General features: G+C 47.0%; 1 protein-coding gene across 1 annotated transcript in view; it reads right to left on the bottom strand.

Moving 5' to 3' along the window:
- CLIC2 (chloride intracellular channel 2) overlaps window positions 1-25,170 on the bottom strand; it is a 186,973-nt gene that overhangs the window by 15,933 nt on the left and 145,870 nt on the right. The window contains exons 4-5 of the mRNA XM_078664082.1: window positions 13,268-13,374; window positions 11,662-11,843 (exon numbers count right to left, since the gene is read on the bottom strand). Coding sequence (XP_078520208.1) covers window positions 11,662-11,843; window positions 13,268-13,374 — 289 coding nt within the window. The remainder of the gene's footprint in view (window positions 1-11,661; window positions 11,844-13,267; window positions 13,375-25,170) is intronic.

A 25,170-nucleotide genomic window follows, 5' to 3' on the forward strand; every position in this document is an offset into this window, starting at 1 on the left:
TGGCCACTGCAAAAGTATGAAGAGCATTGAGCCGATTTGCGAGACCTTTTGGGGTTAGGTCTAAAATAAGGACATCATCGGCATACATCAGGCAAGATATAGGGGTCCCCCCAACCACCGGGGCGATGCCCTCTCTGGAGGACAGGGTAGCGGGTAAGTCCGCCGTATACAGAGAGAACAAGAGGGGGGCCAACAGACAGCCTTGTTTAAGGCCATTCAAAGATGGAATTAAATCCGATAACCCCCTTTCGCCCCCCATCAGGACCCTACACCAGGTCTCAGTATGTAGAGCCTGCACCAGCTCCAACAGATGGGATGGAAGACCAAGCGCTGCCAATTTTCTCCACAGCGTACCACGGTCCACTTTGTCGAACGCTGTGGAGAAATCAATAAAGGCAGCATATACCACCCCACCTCTCACCTGAACATACTTATCTGTGACCACATGAAGAACAGTAAGGTTGTCTAACGTACCATGGTCCCTACGGAAACCCGTTTGTTCTAGCGGCAAAATATTATTCTCCTCCACCCAACCGGAGAGGGATTTTAAAAGACATTTCGCAAACACCTTACCGATTGAGTCGAGGAGAGCAATCAAACGATAATTGCTGGGGTTATCCCTAACTCCCTTCTTAAAGATAGGGACCAAAATACTTCCCCTCCAAGAGGCAGGTACCTTTTTTGTCTTAAAACATACTTTAAACAGAGGGAACAAGATTTTACTCCACCTTACGGGATCCGATTTCAGGACCGTCATGGGGAGTTCATCGGGTCCCATTGCCCCGGAAACCCGCATACTTTTTATAGCTAACTCAATTTCTTTCTCCGCCGGGTAGATAGTAAAGCCCACGTGAGTAACATTAATGGCGGTATTATTGCCTGAGTTAACACCGGTTGCAAAATCGTCACTTAAAATCCCATTCCCTGCATAAAGATCCCGAATATAGGCAATCCATACCTCTTCCGCTATGGGGATAGGGGAGGGACCCAGTCTAGAACCACACCCCTTACCGATTATCGACCAAAATTCTCTAATCCTGCCATGGACGACGGATTCCCTCAAGTTAATCCATACATTGTCCTCCCTTACTCTTTTTAATTTTGACTGAAATCTACTTTTCTTTCTTTTTAGCCTAGATATTTTTTTCCCACGTTCCGTAACTCTATCAAGATATTGTTCGCGGACCAGTTTGTTTATTTCCCTATTTAGACTACGCAGTGCGCTTGGGACCGCAACTCTATTTCTAGGTCGGAAAGTATTTTTTGCATGAAAAATAATATTACGCACAAATTCTTCAAAATATGCTATTTCATTCCCATGCCACTCATTTAAGACTAGTAGGGTATCGGCAAGAAAATCCTGTACCCCATTAATGGCTATGGGATTCCAGTAGCATCTTCCCGAAGAGGCTTGGAAAGCAACATCACTGCCCGTAAAAGACCAAGGCACACTAGTCTGAGGCTTTAAGGAAATAGTAACAAACAGTATACTATGATCGCTCAGAGGAGTACATATTATTTTAAGATCCTGAATGAAAGGATACAAACCATAGTCTGCGATAGCATAGTCTAAGATAGAGCACCCAAACGGAGACTTGTGAGTAAATTTTGCAGGCACGTCGGACGGTAATCTCCCATTTAATATAAGTCCATCGACGGCCGCTAATTCACTTAACAAGATCTTCCCTCTTTTGTTTGTCACTAATTTATCAGGGAAGAGAGCTTGCGGAACAAAGTACGCCTCTTCCTTAAGTTTGTTCCTGAAAAGATCCAAGCTAACATTGGAAATTTTACAATTCAAGTCTCCGACCAACAGAATATCCGGCGGGGACGGAACATTTTTGATTGAATCAATGTATTGAAATACCTGCTTTAAAATCACATTAAAACGCTCTTCCGGGGGGATATAGACGTTCACAATTACAATAGGGGACTTTATCCCATTATTAAACAAATTGTCAATGGTGATAGCATGGAAAAGTTTACTTACATCCATGTAATGGGTAAATTTCCAGTGCAATTTATTAGATAGTAAGCAAGCGATTCCTCCCCTAGCATGACCTTTCTTAGAGGGGACGGCAGGAACTTCCAGAACATAATAATCCTTCGAGACCTTCAGCGTATCAATACACCACGTTTCCTGTAGACAGATCACATTCGCTCCCAGAGAAGATAGAAACTCAAACTTCTCTGGGCTACTATGGATCCCTGCGGCATTCCAGGAAATAATATTTAGTGGGGTGTTAAAGATGCTGAAACAATCTTGGATCATCTTTTGATTTAGTTGATAAGGCACTGTGCAGCCAGTTCCACCGATTATTGTCCTCTACCAGAGAGGAGTTCAAAATCAGCGGGAGTGGCTTTACTTGAGAAACCGAGCGTTTTCCCTTGGACACCCAAATCTTCAGGTCTCTAAGAGGAGCGGCTACCCCATTTTGATCCTCCCTTCTAGACACCTCCATGAAAGACGGGTTTGTATTACCATGGTTAAAGATCGGAAGAACATCAATGCCTATACGCTGGAAGTTCTCCGCTTGCTGTAATATCAAATTCACAATAATAGGGGAATAAAATTTCACCCTTATACTCGTTACCTTGACTTCACCAAACAGGGAGACTAACTCGATATCCCTAGTTTGGATGTGATGAAGACTATCAATCTCACTAAAGCGCTTAAGAAGCCAAGTTCTATTTAAGGGCAAGTCAGCGTCAAATAAAGGTAAAAAATCCAACACTAATGTTTCCACTGGGGCGTTTAAAGTTGTCAAAGGACAGTCTGGAAAATAGCGATCTCCATTCTCTGGCACTAAACGGAAGGGAGAAGCCAAGGGGTTAAGGGACCCAGATGGATTTTGACTTAATGGTCTAATTGCTGATGGAAAGAGGAGACCGGTAGGGGAGCCCACCCTTGGTGGAATAGATTCCAAAATCTTTGGAGGACAAAGTTCACTTTCTACCTTAAAAAAGGTACTAATGGGTAGGTTCCGTTCAATATCCATAACTTCCTTTCCAGATTTAGAGGATGGCTCCAGATTAATCACTTCATTCTCCAGTACAGACACAGAATTTTGGAAAATTATCCGACGCTGCCTTTTCTTCCTATATTTACGAGTTGGTTTCCTTCTATTCCCCTTATTGCTTCTAGATTTCCCATTTTTCCTAGATTTCCCATTATTTACCTTTACCTCATCTCTATCATCGATGAATTCTTTTTTATTTTCAGACACGAAGATGGGAAAAAGGTCCAGAACCACTTTAGGGTCAGATATGGATTTATCTTCCTCCATTATCTCAAGAACTGAATTATTTATACAGTTCGGCACTGCAGTTAAAAGAATAGCTGCAGCATGTGGAATCGAAGCCGATGTCCCAGCTTTCGTGTCAGAATCCACTGAAGCCACGTTAGTTCCCCCCCTCGGCCGACTATGTTCGGACATGGGGGGAACATCCCTCAAAACTAATGGCTTTTGTAACAATGCCTTCAGTATTTGGGTAACGGATTCCAAAATGCAATCCGAATTACCAACAAATTTCCCCAAAAGAGATAAAATAGAGGCTAGTAATTGTTCCAAGGCAATCATGGATTCAGAAATTGGTTTTTCACATGCCTCCGATGGACGACAAATACCAGATAGATTAAGGCCCGGTGTCCCTGAAGCAACTAACAAGTCTGACATATCCTGATCATTCAGAGAGGGGGTACTACTATACAACATTAACCCAGAAGGGGTAGCTCCCCCTGAGGATTTAATAGGGGCCGAAGGCTGCAGTTTTACTAAATCTACATACCGGCCACAGAGTTCCTGATCGATACATAATGCAGACAAATCCCCATCCAACCTATCCTTCAGCGGCGTTCTAGGTATAGATGGATGATTTGTAGATTCGCTCTCATGCACTGAGGGAAAAATTTTGTTTTCCCCATTCCCTTCAGAAAGAGCAGGGGACGAAGCCACCACTGGCATCAGTTGTTGTGGTGTGGACTGAGAACAAGAGAGCGATAGATGTGTGATAGGTTGCATAGGGACCTCCTGGGTCAGGGCACAAGGTTTTTTTTTAGATGATAAGTTAGCGTTCTTCGGGGAGGGCAAATCCCACATTTCGTACAATTGACATTGACCCTTAAGGGGGGGATTGTTTACCGATTTATTTCTTATACGCTTAATTTCATTATTTGCACTAGGTAGACCACCCACTTCCCTTCCAGAACGCAATTTCTTATACATCTTTTACAGAAATAGGTCCACAAATTGATATTATAGCGATTATTCACCTCCGGGTGAGTGAGCACAAAAATAATACAATAAAACACAATAATAAAAGACAATCATAAAACCAGTCCTGGAGATGCAACTAAGGCTGCCCGAAAATAAAGTCCGAGGAAGCTGCCAGTCAATTTAGATGAGTGATTTCTTCCAAGAACAGTCATACGTACATTCCAATAGAGGATGTGAAGAAATACTTAAGTAAAATACCAAAAATCGCTCAATGAAAATAACCGGGCCCAGCCCAGCCTACCTCGGCCTCTGAGGGCCACAGAGGGCCCGCCCTTTGCCCGGGCTTAGCCCGGCGTCCCGCACGCGTCCCGCTTAGCGTCTAGTAAGCGGCTTTATAGGCGGGGCAGGGGGCGGGAAGAGACTCCAGGTGCGCTCCAAGATCCTGCGCTGCAACCTGGGTCTCGCAGTCCCAGCCCCTGATACAGCCGCCTCTCTCGCAGTGCCGGTAGGATTTCTCAAAGCCTCACACGGGGCGTTTGCAGGCAAGGCAGAACAGCATCCACAAGTCACGATGGTGTGGTCTGTCCACTCAGCTAAAATGCACAGCCTGCCATAATCTGTAACAGTTAACAGGTTCTGCCCATCCAAACCCAGCGTTGACTCAACATTTCCCAAAAACCGTTATCGTTTATTGCTACAGATTTCTGCTGTTAATGTTATATATTCAAATCTCTCTTTTTATTGCTACAGATTTCTGCTGTTATTGGTATATATTCAAATCGCTCTTGTTATTGATACAAATTGCTGCTGTTATTGTTATATATTCAAATCTCTCTTTGTATTGCTACAAATTGCTGCTGTTATTGTTATATATTCAAATATCTCTTTTCATTGTTACAGATTTCTGCTGTTATGTTAATGTTATGTTAATGTTAGGGGGGTGTTTTGTATGGCACTCAGCTACTCCGATGAGTGTCCCGGCGCTTTTTTTTTTACCTACAGCGGACAGGGGGCAGGAAGGTGCAGGGCGGGTCTACTGAACAAACAGCCAGGATTTCAGGTCTTTCCTGAAAGCCAGCAAGTTGGTATTCCTGCGAAGGGTGACCGGCAGGGTGTTCCACAGCTGAGGTGCAAGACGCTGTAAAGACCGGCCACCAATCCGAGCTCTTCTTATAACTGGGACCGAGGCGAGAGCCAGCGACTCTGACCTCAAAGATCTGGCAGGCTGATAGAGAGCCAGCCGCTTTTGAATGTATTTGGCCCCGGTCGCATATAGAGCCTTGTGGGTCAGAGTGAGAGCCTTAAAGACTATCCGTTTCCGAATGGGCAGCCAGTGGAGAGTCTGCAAAAGGTCAGAAGGCCTGGCTCGCCAATGAAGACCATAAATGGCCCGCGCAGCCGAATTCTGAACCACTTGCAGACGTTAAAGAAGGTACTCAGGCAGACCGAAGTACAGGATGTTGGCATAATCAAGGCACGACCCAATAAGGGCCTGCACAGTGATTTTCCTATGTGCCACCAAAAGCAAAGGGAGGAATTTGCGGAGCATCTTAAGGACGCCAAAACACATTCCTACTAAACCAAGAACCTGGGGTTACATCGACAAAACATTATCGATTTTTACTCCGAGGTTCTTGGCCGTCTTGGAGGCAGCTGCTGGAGGAGACATATTCACAGGCCACCAGTCCTGCCAACTGGGGTCAGACCGACAGCCGAAAAAGAGCACCTCAGATTTGTCCGGGTTACACTTGAGGCTGTTTTGCTGGAACCATTTAAAAACAGCCCCAAGGCAGCCTCTGATGCTCTCCCCGTCAAAATCAGACCCCTTCCCACAGGTGAAGAGGAGCTGGGTGTCGTCAGCATACGACACGATCTGGGCACCAAATGACTCTGCCAGTGCCGCCAAAGGGGTCATGAAGATTTTGAAAAGAGTAGGGCTCAGAATGGAGCCCTGAGGGACTCCAAACCTCCAGTGGCGGCACCACAGCAGAACAAGGGGGGGCCCAGACGTTTTGACACCGGCCCGCTAGGAAGGATCTGAACCAGCTAAGCACCGTCCCCCGCAGACCGATCTCACTGAGTCTGATGAGGAGACCCTCATGGGGGATGGTATCAAAGGCCGCTGACAGGTCGAGCATTACCAGCATGGCCTTGCCTCCTACATCCAATACCTCTTTGATTGCTTCCGTTACTTCCAGCAGTGCGGTTTCAGTGCTTAAGTTGGTACGGAAGCCGGATTGCGTGGAATGAAGCAAATTATGATTTTCAAGGAAATTGGAGAGGCATGTATGTACGTGTTTCTCCACGATTTTGGCAAAGGCTGGCAGGAGGGAGATAGGCCTATAATTAGCATAGACTTCTGCATCCAAGTTGTTTTTTTTTAGCAACGGTATGACCATAGCTTGCTTCCAGGCTAAAGGGACCACTCCAGTGCTGAGAGAGAGATTCAATACAGGATTAATAAGGGGATTTATTACTTCAGCCATTCTAGCCAAAAATGTGGCTGGGCACGGTTCCAGAGGGGATCATGATTTTCATTTGGTTATCAGATCCAAAGATGTTACTGCGGAAAGTGGTGGAAATTCCGAGAAAGTGGGTTCACCACCAGATGTAGATCCTGACAGGACACAGGTGCCGGGGGGTGCCACTACCCCAGACAACAAAAAAGAGTCCTGAATGGTCTTGATTTTGCTAGTAAAAAAATTGGCAAGTGAAGAGACCCAGGATTCCGAGTGCGCACACAGTGGCGTAGTAATTTTAGGGGAGGTAAATTCCCTCACAATGGTGAATATCTCTTTACTAACATTGGAGGCCGCCTCGATTCTTTTTGAGAAATAGGCTTTCTTTTCAAGCAGAATATCGTGATGGTAGGATTTAATGGAAGCCCTATATGCCAACTTTGCCGTGATGTTGTAATGGCGACGCCAAGCCCTCTCCGCGCTCTTACATTGCTGCCGTGTCAAGACCAAGGCTTTGGTGAACGAAGGAGCAGAGGCTCGACTGGCAGATTTGCGGCAGGAGATCACAGGGGCAAGTTCATCTAATCTATCAATAAACCATGTCTTCATGGAAGCAAGATCACTCTCTAAAATGCCTGACAGCGGGCACGGATGGCGTAGACCCGCCTGGGTCAACATCTCAGGGGTAACACGATGATAGGCCCGTGGGGCCTGAGAAGGCCGAAAAGAGGTGTTACATAATGGTTTATTGGTACAAAGAATATGGAAATTAACTAAGAAATGATCCGACCACAGCACTGGAGTAGGGGAGGAAATATCAATGGGAATAGTGGAGAACACTTGGTCAAGGGTATGGCCTTTGTTGTGGGTGGGAACAGACAGGTAGGGGGAGAGACCTAGGGGAGAGGTGATATCACAGATCTTAATAGTATCCGCATGAGTCCCCACTTCCATATGGATGTTAAAATCCCCCACTACCAAACAGTGCTCTGCCCTCAAGCAGAGTGTCGATGCCACCGCATACAGCTCTTCATAAAAAGAGCCGGTGGGTCCCGGTGGCCTATAAATCATTAACCCTGTGCAAGATTTGGTGAGATGACACAGATATGGAAAAAGCCAGGGATTCACAGCCTGCAATTTCATCGGTAGGGATGATGGAGCATGAGACACCCCTGTTCACCACAATCGCCACACCCCCACCCCTGCCCTTAACTCTGTCTTGCCTAAAAATAACATAATTGGGGGGGATTGCAGTAGCTATGTCCGGGTTCGAAGCCTCCCCCAGCCAGGTCTCTGTAAGAAATAGACAGAACGGCTCCTCAGTAACCAGGAGCTCATAAATGTCTAAAGCATGTTTGCTCAGAGATCTTGTATTTAGGAGCAAACACGAGCGCTTGATGGGAGAAGCAATAGTGACAGAGACAGAGGCAGGGGCATTGCCTGGAAGCCAGCCACAACCAGGGCAAGGCCTCTTGACCTTATGCCGCCCAGGAAAAACCGCGCAGCAATTGCTCACCTCCTTCCTGAGATCGGATATCTCTGCTGCCGTATACATCAGCGTAGTACCAGCTGAAGCAAGGATCTAGGACCCACCCGGCCACACCCGGGACGCTGACGGGCGCAGACGGGCTTTCCTTCGGCACGAGTTAGGCGAGCCCGCACTGCGCGTCCGCTGCGCGGAGTGAGGAGCCCCTGATTTTATGCCGTCTCAGCCGAGAGGCGTCCGAGAGAACCGCAACACTAGTCCGCCGACTAGCGTTCCAGGCTCCCCCCAAGATGGGTGCTCCCGCTCCCACCACACTATTCCTACGTGTCCCAGAGACCCCAGCGACACCTATTCGGCCGTGGGGGTGGGAAACCAACAATGTGCACTCCTGCGCGGCGTCACCGGGATAGTGAAGCAGTCAGGAGGACTGCGCAGGGCAAGGAGAGCAAAGGCAAAGCAAGATGTTACCCGGCATCCGCCTCAGGTAACGAAAAAGAGGGAGAGTGAAATAAAAATACTATTATTGTTATTGTTATATATTTAATTATCTCTCGTTTTTGCTACTGATTTCTGCTGGTATTGTTATATATTCAAATCTCTGTTTTTATTGCTACAGATTCTGCTGTTATTGTTATATATTCAAATCTCTCTTTTTATTGCTACATATTTCTGCTGTTATTGGTATATATTCAAATCTCTCTTGTTTTTGCTACAGACTTCTGCTGGTATTGTTATATATTCAAATCACTCTTTTTTATTGCTATAGATTCTGCTGTTATTGTTGTATATTCAAATCTCTCTTTTATTGCTACATATTTCTGCTGTTAATGTTATATATTCAAATCTCACTTTTTATTGCTATAGATTCTTCTGTTATTGTTATATATTTAAATATTTCTTTTTATTTCTATAGATTTCTGCTGTTATTGGTATATATTCAAATTTCTTTTTTTATTGCTACAGATTTCTGCTGTTTTTGTTATATTTTCAAATCTCTCTTTTTATTGCTACAGATTTCTGCTGTTATTGTTATATATTCAAATCCCTCTTTTTTTGCTACAATTTTCTGCTGTTATTGTAATATATTTAAATCTCTCTTTTTATTGCTACAGATTTCGCTGTTATTGTATATATTGAAACCTCTCTTTTTATTGCTACAGATTTCTGCTGTTCTTGTTATATAGTCAAATCTCTCTTTTTATTGATACAAATTACTGCTGTTATTGTTATATATTCAAATCTCTTTGTATTGCTACAGATTTCTGCTGTTATTGTTATATATACAAATCTCTCTTTTTATTGCTACAGTTTTCTGCTGTTATTGTTATATATTCAAATCTCTCTTGTTTTTTATACAGATTTCTGCTGGTACTGTTATATATTAAAATCTCTCTTTGTATACAGATTTCTGCTGTATGGTATATATTCAAATCTCACTTTTTATTGCTACAGATTTCTGCTGTTATTGTTATATAGTCAAATCTCTCTTTTTATTGATACAAATTATTGCTGTTATTGTTATATATTCAAATCTCTCCTTGTATTGCTACAGATTCCTGCTGTTAATGTTACATATTCAATTCTCTCTTTTTATTGCTACAGATTTCAGCTGTTATTGTTATATATTCAATTATCTCTTGTCTTTGCTACTGATTTCTGCTGGTATTGTTATGTATTCAAATCTCTCCTTTTATTGCTACTGATTTCTGCGGTTATTCTTATATATTCAATTATCTCTTGTTTTTGCCACTGATTTCTGCTGTTATTTTTATACATTTAAATCTCTCTTTTTATTGATACAGATTTCTGCTGTTATTATTATATATTCAAATCTCTCTTTTTTTGCTCCAGATTTCTGCTGGTATTGTTATATTTTCAAATCTCTCTTTTTATTGCTACAGATTTCTGCTGTTATTGTTATATATTCAAATCTCTTTTTATTGCTACAGATTTCTGCTGTTATTGGTATATATTCAAATCTCTCTTTTTAATTGATACAGATTTCTGCTGTTATTGTTATATATTCAAAACTCTCTTTTTATTGCCACAGATCTGTTTTTATTGGAACAGACCCAGATCTCTGTCTTGGTATTGCTACAGATTGTTGTTGTTTTTGTTACAGATCCACGTCTCTCGTTATTATTATAGATCTCTTTCCTTATTTTTACAGATCAAGATTTCTCTTACTTCTACTGATCTGTTCTTATTGTTACAGATCTCTCTCTTGTTTTTGCTGCAGATTTCTTCTCTTATTGCTATATATTCAAAGCTCTCTTTTTATTGCTACAGATTTCTGCTGTTATTGTTATATATTCAAATCTCTCTTTTTATTGCTACAGATTCTGCTGCCATTGTTATATATTCAAATCTCTCTTTTTCTTGCTACAGATTTCTGCTGTTATTGGTATGTATTAAAATCTCTCTTTTTATTGATAGAGATTTCTGCTGTTATTGTTATATATTCAAATCGCTCTTGTTTTTGTTACAGACTTCTGCTGATATTGTTATATATTAAAATCTCTCTTTTTATTGATACAGATTGATGTTGTTATTGTTACAGCTCCAGATCGCTTGTCATTGCTACAGATCCCTGTCCACAAAAATATGGTCTAGCAGAAGCTAGTGGATGTGGTATACTGAATCCCACTGAACCTGGTGTATAGATCCTAATGACTGCATTGCACCAGATCCTTTTGAATATTGTGTGCCACCGAACATGGTTTCCAGATCCTGCTGAACGTGGTGTACAAGATCCCATTGTACGGGGTGTATCAAACCCCACCAAATGGGGTGTACTAGCTCCCACTGAATGAGGTGTACTGGATCCCATTGAACATGGTGTACTAGATCCTCCTGAGTGCATTGCACCAGATCCCATTGAATACTGTGTGCCACTAAACATGATTTCCAGATCCCATTGAACTTGGTGTGCAAGATCCCATTGCATGTGGTTATTCAAATCCCACCAAATGTGATGTACTAGCTCACACTGAATGAGGTGCACTGGATCCCACTGAACCTTGTGCACCAGATCCTCCTGAGTGTGGGGTACTAAGCCCCTTTAAATGTGCTGTACCAGGTCCCATTGAAAGAGGTGTTCTAGATACCACTGAACGTGGTGTAGGTCTCATTTAATGTGGTATATGAGATGCCACTGAACGTTGTGTACCAGATGCCACTGAACGTGTGGTACCAGATGCCACTGAACGTGGGGTAGTAGATGCCACTGAACGTGGGGTACAAGATGCCACTGAACGTGGGGTACAAGATGCCACTGAACGTGGGGTACTAGATGCCACTGAACGTGGGGTAGTAGATGCCACTGAACGTGGGGTATCACTATGAAAAGGGTGTTTTCAGTTTTATTACCGATGGGCCCACAATCCCCATGAAAATAATCTGACAAGTAAGCGGATTCTACACATCTGGATATAGGTTTGCCGTAGCCTGCGTGGTGGGATCTAGAACCGAACCCTACGATTCTGCTGCTCCCTCTCACCTTGATTATATGTAGCTTGGGTAACAGGTTGCAGTCGGCCAGGTTCAGTTGGTTCCCGTCCAGGTACCTCCGGGTGGACACTAGCACCTCTTCGGTGCTGTTCTGGTCGATCTCGTCGGGCAGCGGAGTGTTCAGGTAGTTGTCCAGACGCTTGAACTCCTTCAGCAGGGCCTTTTCAAAATCTGGCAGAAAGAAATGGGGTTGTAATATCTGAGACCCACAAGTTCCCCATTGGGGCTAAAGCACAGTACTAAACACACATCTGCTGCCCTGGGATGATGCAGATGTAAAACCTACAACCGTAGCAGGAGCTCCTCTGATGTCGATGGACTGGAGCTTGTATGTCGGGATATGGGGCTGCTATTGCAACATAAGCTTCCTATCGAAGGAGAGAAGGCCTACCATTGGGATACGCATTATTGAAATATCATCTCATCTCTGAGATGTGAGAATCAGAGTTCAATATCCCTTCCGCTGTGGACATACCAAGTGCAACCTCTGACTGCAGTGTCCACTGCTCATTAATGTACTGAGCCTTACTTAAATGAGACCAGCTCCGTACTTCAATATCCTCTCCTCCTAAAAGTATCTGCTGCAGCAGTATGCTGTTTCTGATGCAGCATGGGGTCTTTTTGCTTCATCTGCTGCAGCATGGAGTCAGTATGCTGTATCTGCTGCAGCATGGGGGCTTATGCTGCATCTTCTGCAGCATAGGGTCTGTATGCTGTATCTGCTGCAGCATGGGGGCTTATGCTGCATCTTCTGCAGCATAGGGTCTGTATGCTGTATCTGCTGCAGCATGGGGGCTTATGCTGCATCTTCTGCAGCATAGGGTCTGTATGCTGTATCTGCTGCAGCATGGAGTCTGTATGTTGTGTCTGCTGCAGCATGGGGTCTTATGCTGCATCTGCTGCAGCATGGGGTCTTATGCTGCATCTGATGCAGCATGGGGTCTTATGCTGCATCTGCTGCATAAGATTTGGTCTAGCATGGTGTCTGTGTGATCTGCTGCAGATGGGATCTCATGGTGGATCTGATCTAGCATGGTGTCTGTGTGATCTGCTGCAGATGGGATCTCATGGTGGATCTGGTCTAGCATGGTGTCTTTATGATCTGCTGCAGATGGGATCTCATGGTGGATCTGGCCTAGCATGGTGTCTGTGTGATCTGCTGCAGATGGGATCTGAAGGGGGATCTGGACCTGCATGGTGTCCTTATGATCTGCTGCAGATGGGATCTGATGGTGGATCTGGTCTATCATGGTGTCTTTATGATATTCTGCAGATGGGATCTGCAGGCAGATCTGGTCTAGCATGGTGTCTTTATGATCTACTGCAGATGGGATCTGCAGGCAGATCTGGTCTAGCATGGTGTCAGTGCGATCTACTACAGATTGGATCTGAAGGCAGATCTGATCTACCAAAGATGGGATCTCAGTTTGGATCTGCTGCAGATGGGATCTCATGGTGGATCTGATCTAGCATGGTGTCTGTGCGATCTACTACAGATTGGATCTGATGGTGGATCGGCGCTAGCATGGCGGCCGAGTGATCTGCTACAGATGGAATCTGATGATGGATCTCTGAAGCGGATTTCGGATTCTTACTGATATTTGCTTCTTTCCGGGTGTTCTTGATGTACGCTGAGAACTTGGCGAAGATGTTGCTCCCCACGTCAAAGGAGTCCTTGTTCTTGGGGCTCAGGTGCGGATACCTGTTCAATGAAGAAATAGATGGGTGAGTGTGAACCACATGCACAGGGCTGCTCACCAGAGGTCACCAGGGCTCACCAGGGCTCACCTGCTCCTGACACTCACTGACAACAGACAGTGTGGGATACAGCAGCGCCAGTGGCATGTTTCTTCTGTACATTGTTTCTTTGGTTTAACTACCTTACTTGTAAAGCGCTCTGATACCCGCAAGGGTCATGTTCGTGCTATATAAAACTTTTAAAATAAATAAATAAAATAAATACAATTCTCAAAAGAAGGAGCATGGCCTAGAGGAACTCATAGGCATTCGTTTTGGCTGAAAGTTCTTATAGTTGGCAATCATGTTAGTGCAATGGAAACAAACTAAGGGCCTCATTAGGATGACGGGTGGACTTAGTCCGCCCGCCACCCTATCGGTATTTGGGACCGCCTGCCATAAGGGCGGGGGTCCCGTTGGGGGAATTAGGATGTGCCCGCCTGTTAGACCTGTCTGCTTCTGGGAAGACTCTAACCATCATGATTTATTTTTTTTGTCCCCCTTAGCCTCCCAGAGTTTCTATTTTTTATTTTTACATATATCCATCAGGGATTTTTTTAATGCTGTCAGGGGGCTAGGTGTTCCTTGGCGATGACGCCATTTTTTCCCTCATAACCTGTGAGGCCTAGTCAGCCCCCTTGAAAATCTAGGGATCTCCAGAAACCTAAGATGGTGTCCACCAACTGTCATAACGGACACAACTGGAGGATAGGTCCATAGGATAACATTAGGGAACTTTCTGGAATTGACTAGAGACTTCTGCAGGTCTCAGGCCACCCTATATAAGGCCAGTGACCAGCAGCCATTTTGTGCTGACCCCAGAGTAGAGGAGTGAGGCAGTGGTGAGAGGAGGTGGACACACTGAGAGCAGCTAGTTTGTCACTGAGGCTGACAGTTACTTCAGAGGATTGTTCCCCCTTCAGCCTTTGACCGATCCCTCTCTCAAGACAACCACTACTGACAAAGAAATCGAACTACTGAAGGAAGAAGACCCTTCTATCTCAGAGCCCTCAGCAAAACCACCCAGAACACCCTTAACTGAGGGTATTCCTGACTGTCCATATCCAGCGCTGTGCTCACCGTTGTTGTGGATCAGCTGTAGTGAAGGTGGGCGTCTGTGGCACCTTAGCGCCCTGAAGAGCGAGGGCGCCGTGTGTGCGCATCCTTCCTGAGAGGCCGGAGCTGAAGGTGACTGAGGAGGAGTAGCGGCGCTGTGTTCGCGGATTGCGGGACCCCGGGGGCACCAGCCGCGTCAAGCAGAGCAGGAAGTGCTTCCGCGCATGCCCTCAGCGCGCCCGCTATCGAAAGCAGGAGGGGCCTAGGGTCGGGCAGGCCCAGGAGAGCAGCGTCGCTGTGAGGAACAGTGTCCTTCCTGTGAGCGAGTGCGGAGGCGGGAGTAGAGCGAGCGCTTCCGCGCATGTCCGGCGGAGAAGTGCCAGCTGGAAGAGAGTCATCGCGTCAGCCGAGGAGCGCCGCATCGACGATCTCCGGAGAAGAGGCAAGAGTGCCACAGCGGACGACGCGGTAGGGAGCCCTGGGCCAGGGAAGCCTTCCCTGCCTTCCCCCTTCCGCCTGACTGCTACCAAGCTCCATCGAGTGTGGAGAAAACAACCGCTGGGACACTTCAAACCCCACAAGTAAGCCGGGTAGAGAGGGAGCGGGAGGCAGCAGAGCCAAGTGCCTGACATCCGGGACCTCAGGGATAAGCCCCAGAAATCTAACTGTCTAATACCTGGAAAACGAAATTGGGTTAAGTGACTCAGTGAGCCACAGCAAAGACCTCACTACTTACCACAAAGGAGAGAGGTGTAATCTGTGATTTAGAGTGAGGGGAACCTTGCTAATGTTATTGTATCTTCCCTTTTAGTTACATAACTGGTGGGTTATGCAGTGAAGAGCTACAACCAGGTCATTCTGGAAGTTGAGCAGTGCTTTAGAGCTGTGGGGTAATGTACCTGCTAATGAATCGTTAAACATATATTGCACTGACAGACTGCATCTTCCTTTCTGTAAATCTATTGGTGAAGCATTGTGACATTGAGTATTAATGTATAGTAACCCTGCATGGTGTGGAGCTAATGAGATTCTCTTAATCATCCAAAAAGTTACCGTTATTCATTACTGAATCTTTGACAAAAGAATGTGGTTTACTGCCCTTTTTCCACAGCAGGAAGAGTGAAAAGTAATTTCTCAAAGCAAAAGTGTAATGTTTATTCCTGAAAGAAATTGATGTTGTATCCTGTATGATTTGAATCTAAAGAGACATATTATTTTTATAAAAGGTAACGGTATTTTTCCAAACAGTGGTGTTGTGTCTTTATTTTAGTGGTTCAACACTGAGTTACTGTGAGTGAGACTTGTAAGTACTTAGCCAACGCCTTGAGTTAGCTGTAGACCACTACTGTGCCAAGCTACCATATGTAGGCTTGGGTAATCTAGGTCCAACATAATTGGTGTTTCAGCGGTGGGATAACGGTGGGATAACGGATTTGTACTTACACTCACTTATTAGTAACGCAGTGCCAACCACGAGACCTGGAGTTTTCTCCCTGCGGCCCTCCTAATTTACATTTTTGATTTTTCTAAATTTACTTCTGGTGGTGGGTGGAGGTTAACCTCAGGTCACTTCGTGGTTTTCTCCTGTGAGTAATTTTATACCATGGCAAAGCTGGAGGTGAATCTTAAAGAGCTGGAAGCCAATACTGTGGCCCAACTCAGGGATTGGTGTCAGCAGAACGGGGTATTTTTTAATAAAGGTGCCAAGAAAGGAGAGTTGCTGACAAGCATAAGGGCATGGTTAGAAGCTCGTCTAAGGGAGGAACCAGAAACGGAAGTGGGTGATGGGGACACTGTTACTGAGGCTGCATTGCTGAACCAAATGGGGAGAGGGAATCTTCTGACAGGTCCCAGGATACCTTCAAGGGCAAGCAGCAGCGTTTCAGACAGGGGCTTAACCGAAGCCGAGCTGGAAGATAGGAGGGAGGAGAGGAGGTTGAAAATAGAACTAGCCAGGATGGACATGGAAAGGGAGGATAGGAGGTTGGCGCATGAGCGAACCATCAAAGAGATGGATTTACAAGCCCTAAACCGAGGATCCCCCAAATCAGAGAATGGTGGCAGCGATATCCAGACCAACACCAGGGAACCTAGACCGTACCTACCAAAAGATATTATGGCTTGTTATGTACCCAGTGACGACATTGCTAAGTGGCTAGCCGCCTACGAGGTCTCGCTAAGGGCCCATGGGATTCTGGAAGTCCACTGGGGAGGTGGGTTATACAAATACATGCCCCCCACTGGCAGGGATACTTTGTTGGCTCTTGACCAGAGTGAACAGACCTACTATCCGGCTATGAAATCAGCTCTGCTCAAGAAGTTTGGGTTGACCCCTGAGAAATATAGGCAAAAGTTCCGGGGCAGCTATAAGCTGGGCACGCAAAACTGGGTAGATTTCTTGGACTACTCCAGGAAGGCCCTGGAGGGTTGGGTAAGAGGCAGCGAGGTAGGAGACTATGAGGGACTATATGACCTCATACTCAAGGAACACCTACTCGAGAAGTGTCTTCCCGAACTACGACAGCATCTGGTGGACAGCAAGCTGGCCAGCCCCAGGAAGCTTGCTGAGGAGGCGGACATCTGGGTTAGTACCCGGGTGTCGACTAAGGGGACTGGAGGGGATTCCCAGAAGTATGGACAGGGCGCCCCCCAGAGGAAAGAGGGAGGGGAAACTAAGAGGGAGTTCTCAAAAGGGCCACAAAATACTTCACAAGGAAGGGGCAGAGGATTCATCCCTAAGGGTAACCCCCCTCGCAACCCTACCCCTGGCCAAAGCCAGCAGCCAAGGGTTGTTCATTGTTTTGAGTGTGGTGGTGTGGGACACTATAAAGGAGATGTGAGATGCCCAAAAAGACCACCCCCTCCCACTGGAGGAAAAGCCCCGGGAATCACTAGTGTAGTGCTCGGGGAGGAGATGCCTTTGGTTAATGGAGGGGAGCGGGCGGGTGTCACCTTAGTGTCCCTGGGTGATAAGGAGATGGTTCCCAAGACCCAGCTGCCCTCTAATACTACTAAGTATGAGCAGTGGGTCACCATCAATGGCCGTAGAGGGGAGGCTCTGAGAGACACAGGAGCCAGCATGACTATGGTAAGGAGTCAGCTGGTGTCTCCAGAGCAGGTCATCCCAGATGTACTCCATCCCGCCGTAATGGCTGACGGCAGATTGGGCCACTACCCTGTGGCTGAGGTTCCCTTTGAGTGGGGAGGGGTTGCAGATCCACTTCGAGTTGCCGTAAGCCCTGCCGTGCCTGTTGACTGCCTGTTAGGGAATGATATGGAGCACAATGCTTGGAGGAGGGTGGAGTACCAGACTCACTCTGAGATGCTGGGACCCCCTGACTGGACTTGTGTCAGCACAAGGTCCGCGACTGCCCGAAGGGGGAGTTCACTGACGCTGGAGCCTGGAATAATGGCCCAGCCGGCTGCCAGAGAGGAGAAGGACAGGAGGCCGGAGGACCCTGCCTCGACATCTCCATCTCGTGAGACAGCTGGACCACCTGCGGAGGTGGATCTGGAGTCCACCGGGGAGAATGTTGCTTCCCTGGAAAACCTACCCATCCCAACTGAATGGCATGTGGAGGGAGGTCCTTCCCGGGAAGAGTTCTGCAAAGCTCAGAAAGAGTGTCCTACTCTCGAGGGGCTGCGGCAACAGGCCAACGCCCAGGCAGCGGGAAACATTGAAGGGAGCTACCGGATTTACTGGGAGGATGGACTCCTCTACAGTGAGCCCAAGTCACCTGGCCACGGTTCAGCCAGAGCCTTGGTGGTCCCTCAATGCTTTAGAGCCTTTCTACTGGAACTGGCTCATGAGATACCATTGGCAGGACATCTAGGACAGGACAAGACCTTTGCCCGGCTTGTCCCCCACTTCTACTGGCCTCGAATGAAAGTGGCGTCGGATACATATTGTCGGACGTGTGTGTCTTGCCAAGCCAGTGGGAAAACTGGGGTGAAGCTAAAAGCTCCCCTGGAACCACTACCTGTCGTTAGCACCCCCTTTGAGAGGGTGGGCATCGACATTGTAGGGCCATTGGATCCACCAACTTCAGCTGGACACCGGTTCATACTGGTTTTAGTGGATCATGCCACACGGTACCCAGAGGCAATACCTCTGAGGACCATCACTGCACCTGCAGTGGCAAGGGCCCTGATGGGGATCTTCACCAGAGTGGGTTTCCCCAAGGAGGTCGTTTCCGACAGGGGGACTAACTTCCTTTCAGCATACATGCGGGCTATGTGGAAGGAGTGCGGCGTTACCTATCGGTTTACCACTCCTTATCACCCACAAACCAATGGTCTTGTGGAAAGGTTTAACAAAACCTTGAAAGGTATGATACGGAGTCTACCTGAGAGCCTACGGAGGAAATGGGACATCCTCCTACCCTGTCTCTTGTTTTCCTACAGGGAAGTGCCACAGAAGGGAGTGGGCTTCAGCCCCTTCGAACTTTTGTATGGGCACCCTGTAAGGGGACCTCTCAGCCTGGTGAAAGACGGATGGGAACAGACTCCCAGGAAGCTTCCCCAGGACGTGGTGAGCTACATGCTGGCCTTCCGGAGCCAAATGGCTAAGTTGTGGAAGCAGGCTTCAGACAACTTGGAGGCCAGCCAAGCAGTTATGAAAGAGTGGTATGACCACAACGCTCACCCAGTGGAACTGGAGCCTGGACAGAAAGTGTGGGTAATGGAACCTGGAGAGTTAAATGCCCTCCAGGACCGTTGGACAGGCCCCTTTGAGGTTTTGGAGAAAAAGGGGAAGTCCACCTATTTGGTGGATCTTAAGACCCCGAGGCAGCCCCTCAGGGTGCTGCATGCCAATCGTCTCAAGCCACATCATGAGAGGCCCGAGGTTGTCTTAATGCTGGTAACAGATGGAGCAGAGGAAGAAGAAAGTGAACCTCTCCCTGATCTTCTCTCGTACAAAGAAAAAGATGGGTCAGTGGAGGGAGTGATTTTCTCGCCATCCCTGACTTCTGAACAGCAAAGTGATTGCCGCCAGATCCTGGAGCAATTTTCTCCCCTGTTCTCCCTTGTCCCAGGTAGGACCCACCTGTGTACCCATGACGTGGACACAGGAGACAGCCCACCTGTGAAATCTAAAATCTACCGGCTGTCGGACAAGGTGAAGACCAACATCAAAAGTGAAGTCGCCAAGATGCTGGAGTTAGGGGTGATTGAACCTTCTGGTAGCCCTTGGTCTAGCCCGGTGGTTTTGGTACCAAAAGCTGCCCCACCAGGCACCACACCTGAAATGAGATTCTGTGTGGACTACCGAGGCTTGAATTCAGTAACCAAAACTGACGCCCATCCCATCCCACGGGCGGATGAGCTTATTGACCGGCTGGGAGCTGCTCAATACTTAAGTACCTTTGACCTAACTTCAGGGTACTGGCAGATTTCCCTTACCGAGGAGGCGAAGGAAAGGTCAGCCTTCTCTACACCTGAGGGACACTACCAATTTCGTGTGATGCCCTTTGGGCTCAAGAATGCCCCTGCCACTTTTCAGCGGCTGGTGAACAGGGTCCTTTCGGGAATGGAAGCTTTTTCTGCTGCATACCTGGACGACATTGCTGTCTTCAGTAGCAGCTGGGAGGACCATTTGCAGCACCTGCAAGCTGTTCTTCATGCCCTGCAACAGGCTGGCTTGACCATCAAGGCCAGCAAGTGTCAGATTGGACAGGGGTCGGTAGTGTACCTAGGTCACTTGGTGGGCAGAGGGACGGTGCAGCCCCTCCAGGCAAAGATTGAGACCATCATCGCCTGGGAGCCCCCCAAGACTCAAACAGAGGTCCGAGCCTTCCTGGGCCTCACTGGATACTACCGTCGCTTCGTGAAGGGGTATGGCACTATTGTGGCACCCCTCACTGAACTTACTTCCAAGAAGCAACCCCGACGGGTAGTCTGGACGGAGGCTTGCCAGCGAGCCTTCATGACCTTGAAACAAGCATTGTGTTCCGCTCCCATTCTCAAGGCCCCTAATTTTGCTAGAGAATTCATTGTCCAAACAGATGCGTCAGAACATGGCATTGGGGCAGTGTTATCGCAGCTAAATGATGAGGGCTTGGATCAACCCGTGGTCTTCCTGTCCAGGAGACTACTCCCCAGGGAAAGGAGGTGGAGTACAATTGAGAGAGAAGCCTTTGCGGTGGTTTGGGCTCTGAAGAAGCTGCGACCATACCTGTTTGGTTCGCACTTCCTAGTTCAGACTGACCATCGCCCCCTTCGTTGGCTGATGCAAATGAAGGGGGAGAATCCCAAGTTGCTAAGGTGGTCCATCTCCCTACAGGGAATGGACTTTAGGGTGGAACACCGACCTGGGGCGGACCATGCCAACGCAGACGGTCTATCCAGGTATTTCCGCCTTAGTGATGAGGACTCCCAAGGGGTTGGGTAGTTCTCCCCACTTTCAGCTGGGGGGGACGCGTGTTAGACCTGTCTGCTTCTGGGAAGACTCTAACCATCATGATTTATTTTTTTTGTCCCCCTTAGCCTCCCAGAGTTTCTATTTTTTATTTTTACATATATCCATCAGGGATTTTTTAATGCTGTCAGGGGGCTAGGTGTTCCTTGGCGATGACGCCATTTTTCCCTCATAACCTGTGAGGCCTAGTCAGCCCCCTTGAAAATCTAGGGATCTCCAGAAACCTAAGATGGTGTCCACCAACTGTCATAACGGACACAACTGGAGGATAGGTCCATAGGATAACATTAGGGAACTTTCTGGAATTGACTAGAGACTTCTGCAGGTCTCAGGCCACCCTATATAAGGCCAGTGACCAGCAGCCATTTTGTGCTGACCCCAGAGTAGAGGAGTGAGGCAGTGGTGAGAGGAGGTGGACACACTGAGAGCAGCTAGTTTGTCACTGAGGCTGACAGTTACTTCAGAGGATTGTTCCCCCTTCAGCCTTTGACCGATCCCTCTCTCAAGACAACCACTACTGACAAAGAAATCGAACTACTGAAGGAAGAAGACCCTTCTATCTCAGAGCCCTCAGCAAAACCACCCAGAACACCCTTAACTGAGGGTATTCCTGACTGTCCATATCCAGCGCTGTGCTCATCGTTGTTGTGGATCAGCTGTAGTGAAGGTGGGCGTCTGTGGCACCTTAGCGCCCTGAAGAGCGAGGGCGCCGTGTGTGCGCATCCTTCCTGAGAGGCCGGAGCTGAAGGTGACTGAGGAGGAGTAGCGGCGCTGTGTTCGCGGATTGCGGGACCCCGGGGGCACCAGCCGCGTCAAGCAGAGCAGGAAGTGCTTCCGCGCATGCCCTCAGCGCGCCCGCTATCGAAAGCAGGAGGGGCCTAGGGTCGGGCAGGCCCAGGAGAGCAGCGTCGCTGTGAGGAACAGTGTCCTTCCTGTGAGCGAGTGCGGAGGCGGGAGTAGAGCGAGCGCTTCCGCGCATGTCCGGCGGAGAAGTGCCAGCTGGAAGAGAGTCATCGCGTCAGCCGAGGAGCGCCGCATCGACGATCTCCGGAGAAGAGGCAAGAGTGCCACAGCGGACGACGCGGTAGGGAGCCCTGGGCCAGGGAAGCCTTCCCTGTCTTCCCCCTTCCGCCTGACTGCTACCAAGCTCCTTCGAGTGTGGGGAAAACAACCGCTGGGACACTTCAAACCCCACAAGTAAGCCGGGTAGAGAGGGAGCGGGAGGCAGCAGAGCCAAGTGCCTGACATCCGGGACCTCAGGGATAAGCCCCAGAAATCTAACTGTCTAATACCTGGAAAACGAAATTGGGTTAAGTGACTCAGTGAGCCACAGCAAAGACCTCACTACTTACCACAAAGGAGAGAGGTGTAATCTGTGATTTAGAGTGAGGGGAACCTTGCTAATGTTATTGTATCTTCCCTTTTAGTTACATAACTGGTGGGTTATGCAGTGAAGAGCTACAACCAGGTCATTCTGGGAGTTGAGCAGTGCTTTAGAGCTGTGGGGTAATGTACCTGCTAATGAATCGTTAAACATATATTGCACTGACAGACTGCATCTTCCTTTCTGTAAATCTATTGGTGAAGCATTATGACATTGAGTATTAATGTATAGTAACCCTGCATGGTGTGGAGCTAATGAGATTCTCTTAATCATCCAAAAAGTTACCGTTATTCATTACTGAATCTTTGACAAAAGAATGTGGTTTACTGCCCTTTTTCCACAGCAGGAAGAGTGAAAAGTAATTTCTCAAAGCAAAAGTGTAATGTTTATTCCTGAAAGAAATTGATGTTGTATCCTGTATGATTTGAATCTAAAGAGACATATTATTTTTATAAAAGGTAACGGTATTTTTCCAAACAGTGGTGTTGTGTCTTTATTTTAGTGGTTCAACACTGAGTTACTGTGAGTGAGACTTGTAAGTACTTAGCCAACGCCTTGAGTTAGCTGTAGACCACTACTGTGCCAAGCTACCATATGTAGGCTTGGGTAATCTAGGTCCAACACCGCCACAGTGGCGGGCACATCCTTCATTTTTAGCATTGTGACGGGCGGGGCACTCTGCACCGCCCGCCACAATACTAAAAATGCATTTCCGCATTTGCATATACAATGCGGCAGGCACTGCGCGGTGCCTGCCGCTCTGACAAGCAAATGAAGGGGGGTACCATAGGTACCCCCCCTGTGCACCCCCACCTTGGCCTTCACCAGGGGGGCCCGCAGGGGCCCCCCAAAGCAAAGACCGCCTGCCTTTCCGTGGCGGCATCGCCGCCGCGGAAAGGCACCTATTTGAAGGCATCATAATATGGCTGGCGGTGTCCATTGGACACCGCCACCATATTATGCCCTTTCCGCCGCGGTCGCAAGGCGACCGGGGCGGAAAAGCGACGGACGGTCTTTCCATCCGCCGCGGTCCCTCCCGCCATACTAATATGGCAGGGGGGAATTAGGGTTACAGTGTCGGGTGGATTGCCTTCGCCAGGCAGGCGGTGGCTACCGCCAGCCTGGCGGAGGCAATCCGCCTGACATTGTAATGGGCCCCAAAGACTACAAAAGCCAAAATGCAAAGAAATCCCCACAAAGTAAAAAAAAGTATATATATTTACTTATTATGCATTAATAATTTGTAAAAGTAATTTAATTATATTTTCATAAAAAATAATGTGACCATAATTTTACATTAAAAAAAGGTTATTAAAATTTGGTAACATAAAATTACAAATGTTTCACTTTTAGATTTGTTTACACTAAATTTAAACTATTTATATTTGGAAATATTTTAAATAATTTAATTTAATTTAACCTACTGACTTCCATTATCTTCTATGGGAGGGTGTTCCAGTACTTGTGAGTGTCTATGGGCAATATTTCAAACAATTGTGGCCAAAAACCATGTGCCCTATAACCGGGAGGGTGATCCCTCCACAGGGTGACCTAAAAATCTTGGGAACCACCAGCATGTCGTCCTTACCTGAAGTTCTTAACCAGTGCGACCCCCTACTCATCACCTGAGTCCTTCTTCAGTGACCCACCATCCTCACCAACGCCAGCGGACGTGGGCTCGGAACACTGAACTGATTTTGTAGAAAGTATAGGAGGGTGCCCACCATGCATCACACGTCTTAACGCTTCGCTATGCTGAATCTTAGAGGTCTTTTTGGGTCAATTCCTGCACCTTGGGCAGAACCCCAGGTTGCCTTGATGGTCACCTCTTCTGTCAGTGCAATACGACCTGGACAGCCAGACAGCGCGTCTGCGATATTGGATAGGAGGTTTGCCAGTTCCCATCAGCTACAAGAGAACATGGATTGTTCTCCGTAGCCCAAGTCTCCCCAGTTGCCTTCACTTCATATCGGCCTGATGCCTTAACATGTGTCCACTCTGGTTACTGGGCCAGCACAACACAGAAAAGGATCAGGAGTGCCTCTCCATTGTTGTTTTTTAAAAATAGCACAAGAAGATTTATAATATTGGCAAGAAGTCTGTAAGGCGCTGCCAAGTAATTGGTTACCTGTCAACCGCCGGTCCTGATGAGGCCTGCAATTCTATAAAGGCCGAAACGCGTCAACCAACTATTCTTTTGGAGGAGTCAACTAAAGATGAATTTCCATATTTTTCCATTGTGGGGAACTGCATAACTTGGCACCAACAGAAGCTACTTGTTTATTACCTTTGGTACCTCCAGGTGGATTATGGCCTTGTTGAAGGACAGTCATAAACACAGTTAATTTTTTCAAAGGGTGTGGTCGGGATAGGCAAGGAAGGATCACATAATGTGTCTATGTTCTCTGTGATTAGATGGGTATTTGTAAACATTTATGATGTTAGGTTTGGGATATGTATATGTATTTTTACAACGTTCTACTATTCAAATACCCTCAAATGCATTATAAGAAAAATGAATGCACCAAGAGTTGTGTACAAAGATATATGGCATTTGTGAGTTCATTTAATTTAGTTTTACACAATTTACAGTAGTGCCCGACAAACAAATAAGTATAGTTTGCCATATATAAATGAATGGTTTGGTATACATCTGCTCCTGCACTGCCCATTTTCTTATGGTCGGTGCGTTATTTGTTTGTCAGGCACTACTGTAAATTGTGTAAACCTAAATTAAATTAACTCTTTGCTTCTGCTTCACTATTCTTCTTGTCTACCACTTTTCTTTCTTTGAGGAAGTTAAGTAAATTAGACTACCGTGCACTACTAAAAATGATATAATTTGATTGGCTCCCACCCACCATTGGCAGGAGTGGATAACTTTCCTTAGAGGAGCCAATAAT

Source organism: Lissotriton helveticus, chromosome 10 (genome assembly GCF_964261635.1).
Source record: "Lissotriton helveticus chromosome 10, aLisHel1.1, whole genome shotgun sequence".
NCBI lineage: Eukaryota > Metazoa > Chordata > Amphibia > Caudata > Salamandridae > Lissotriton > Lissotriton helveticus.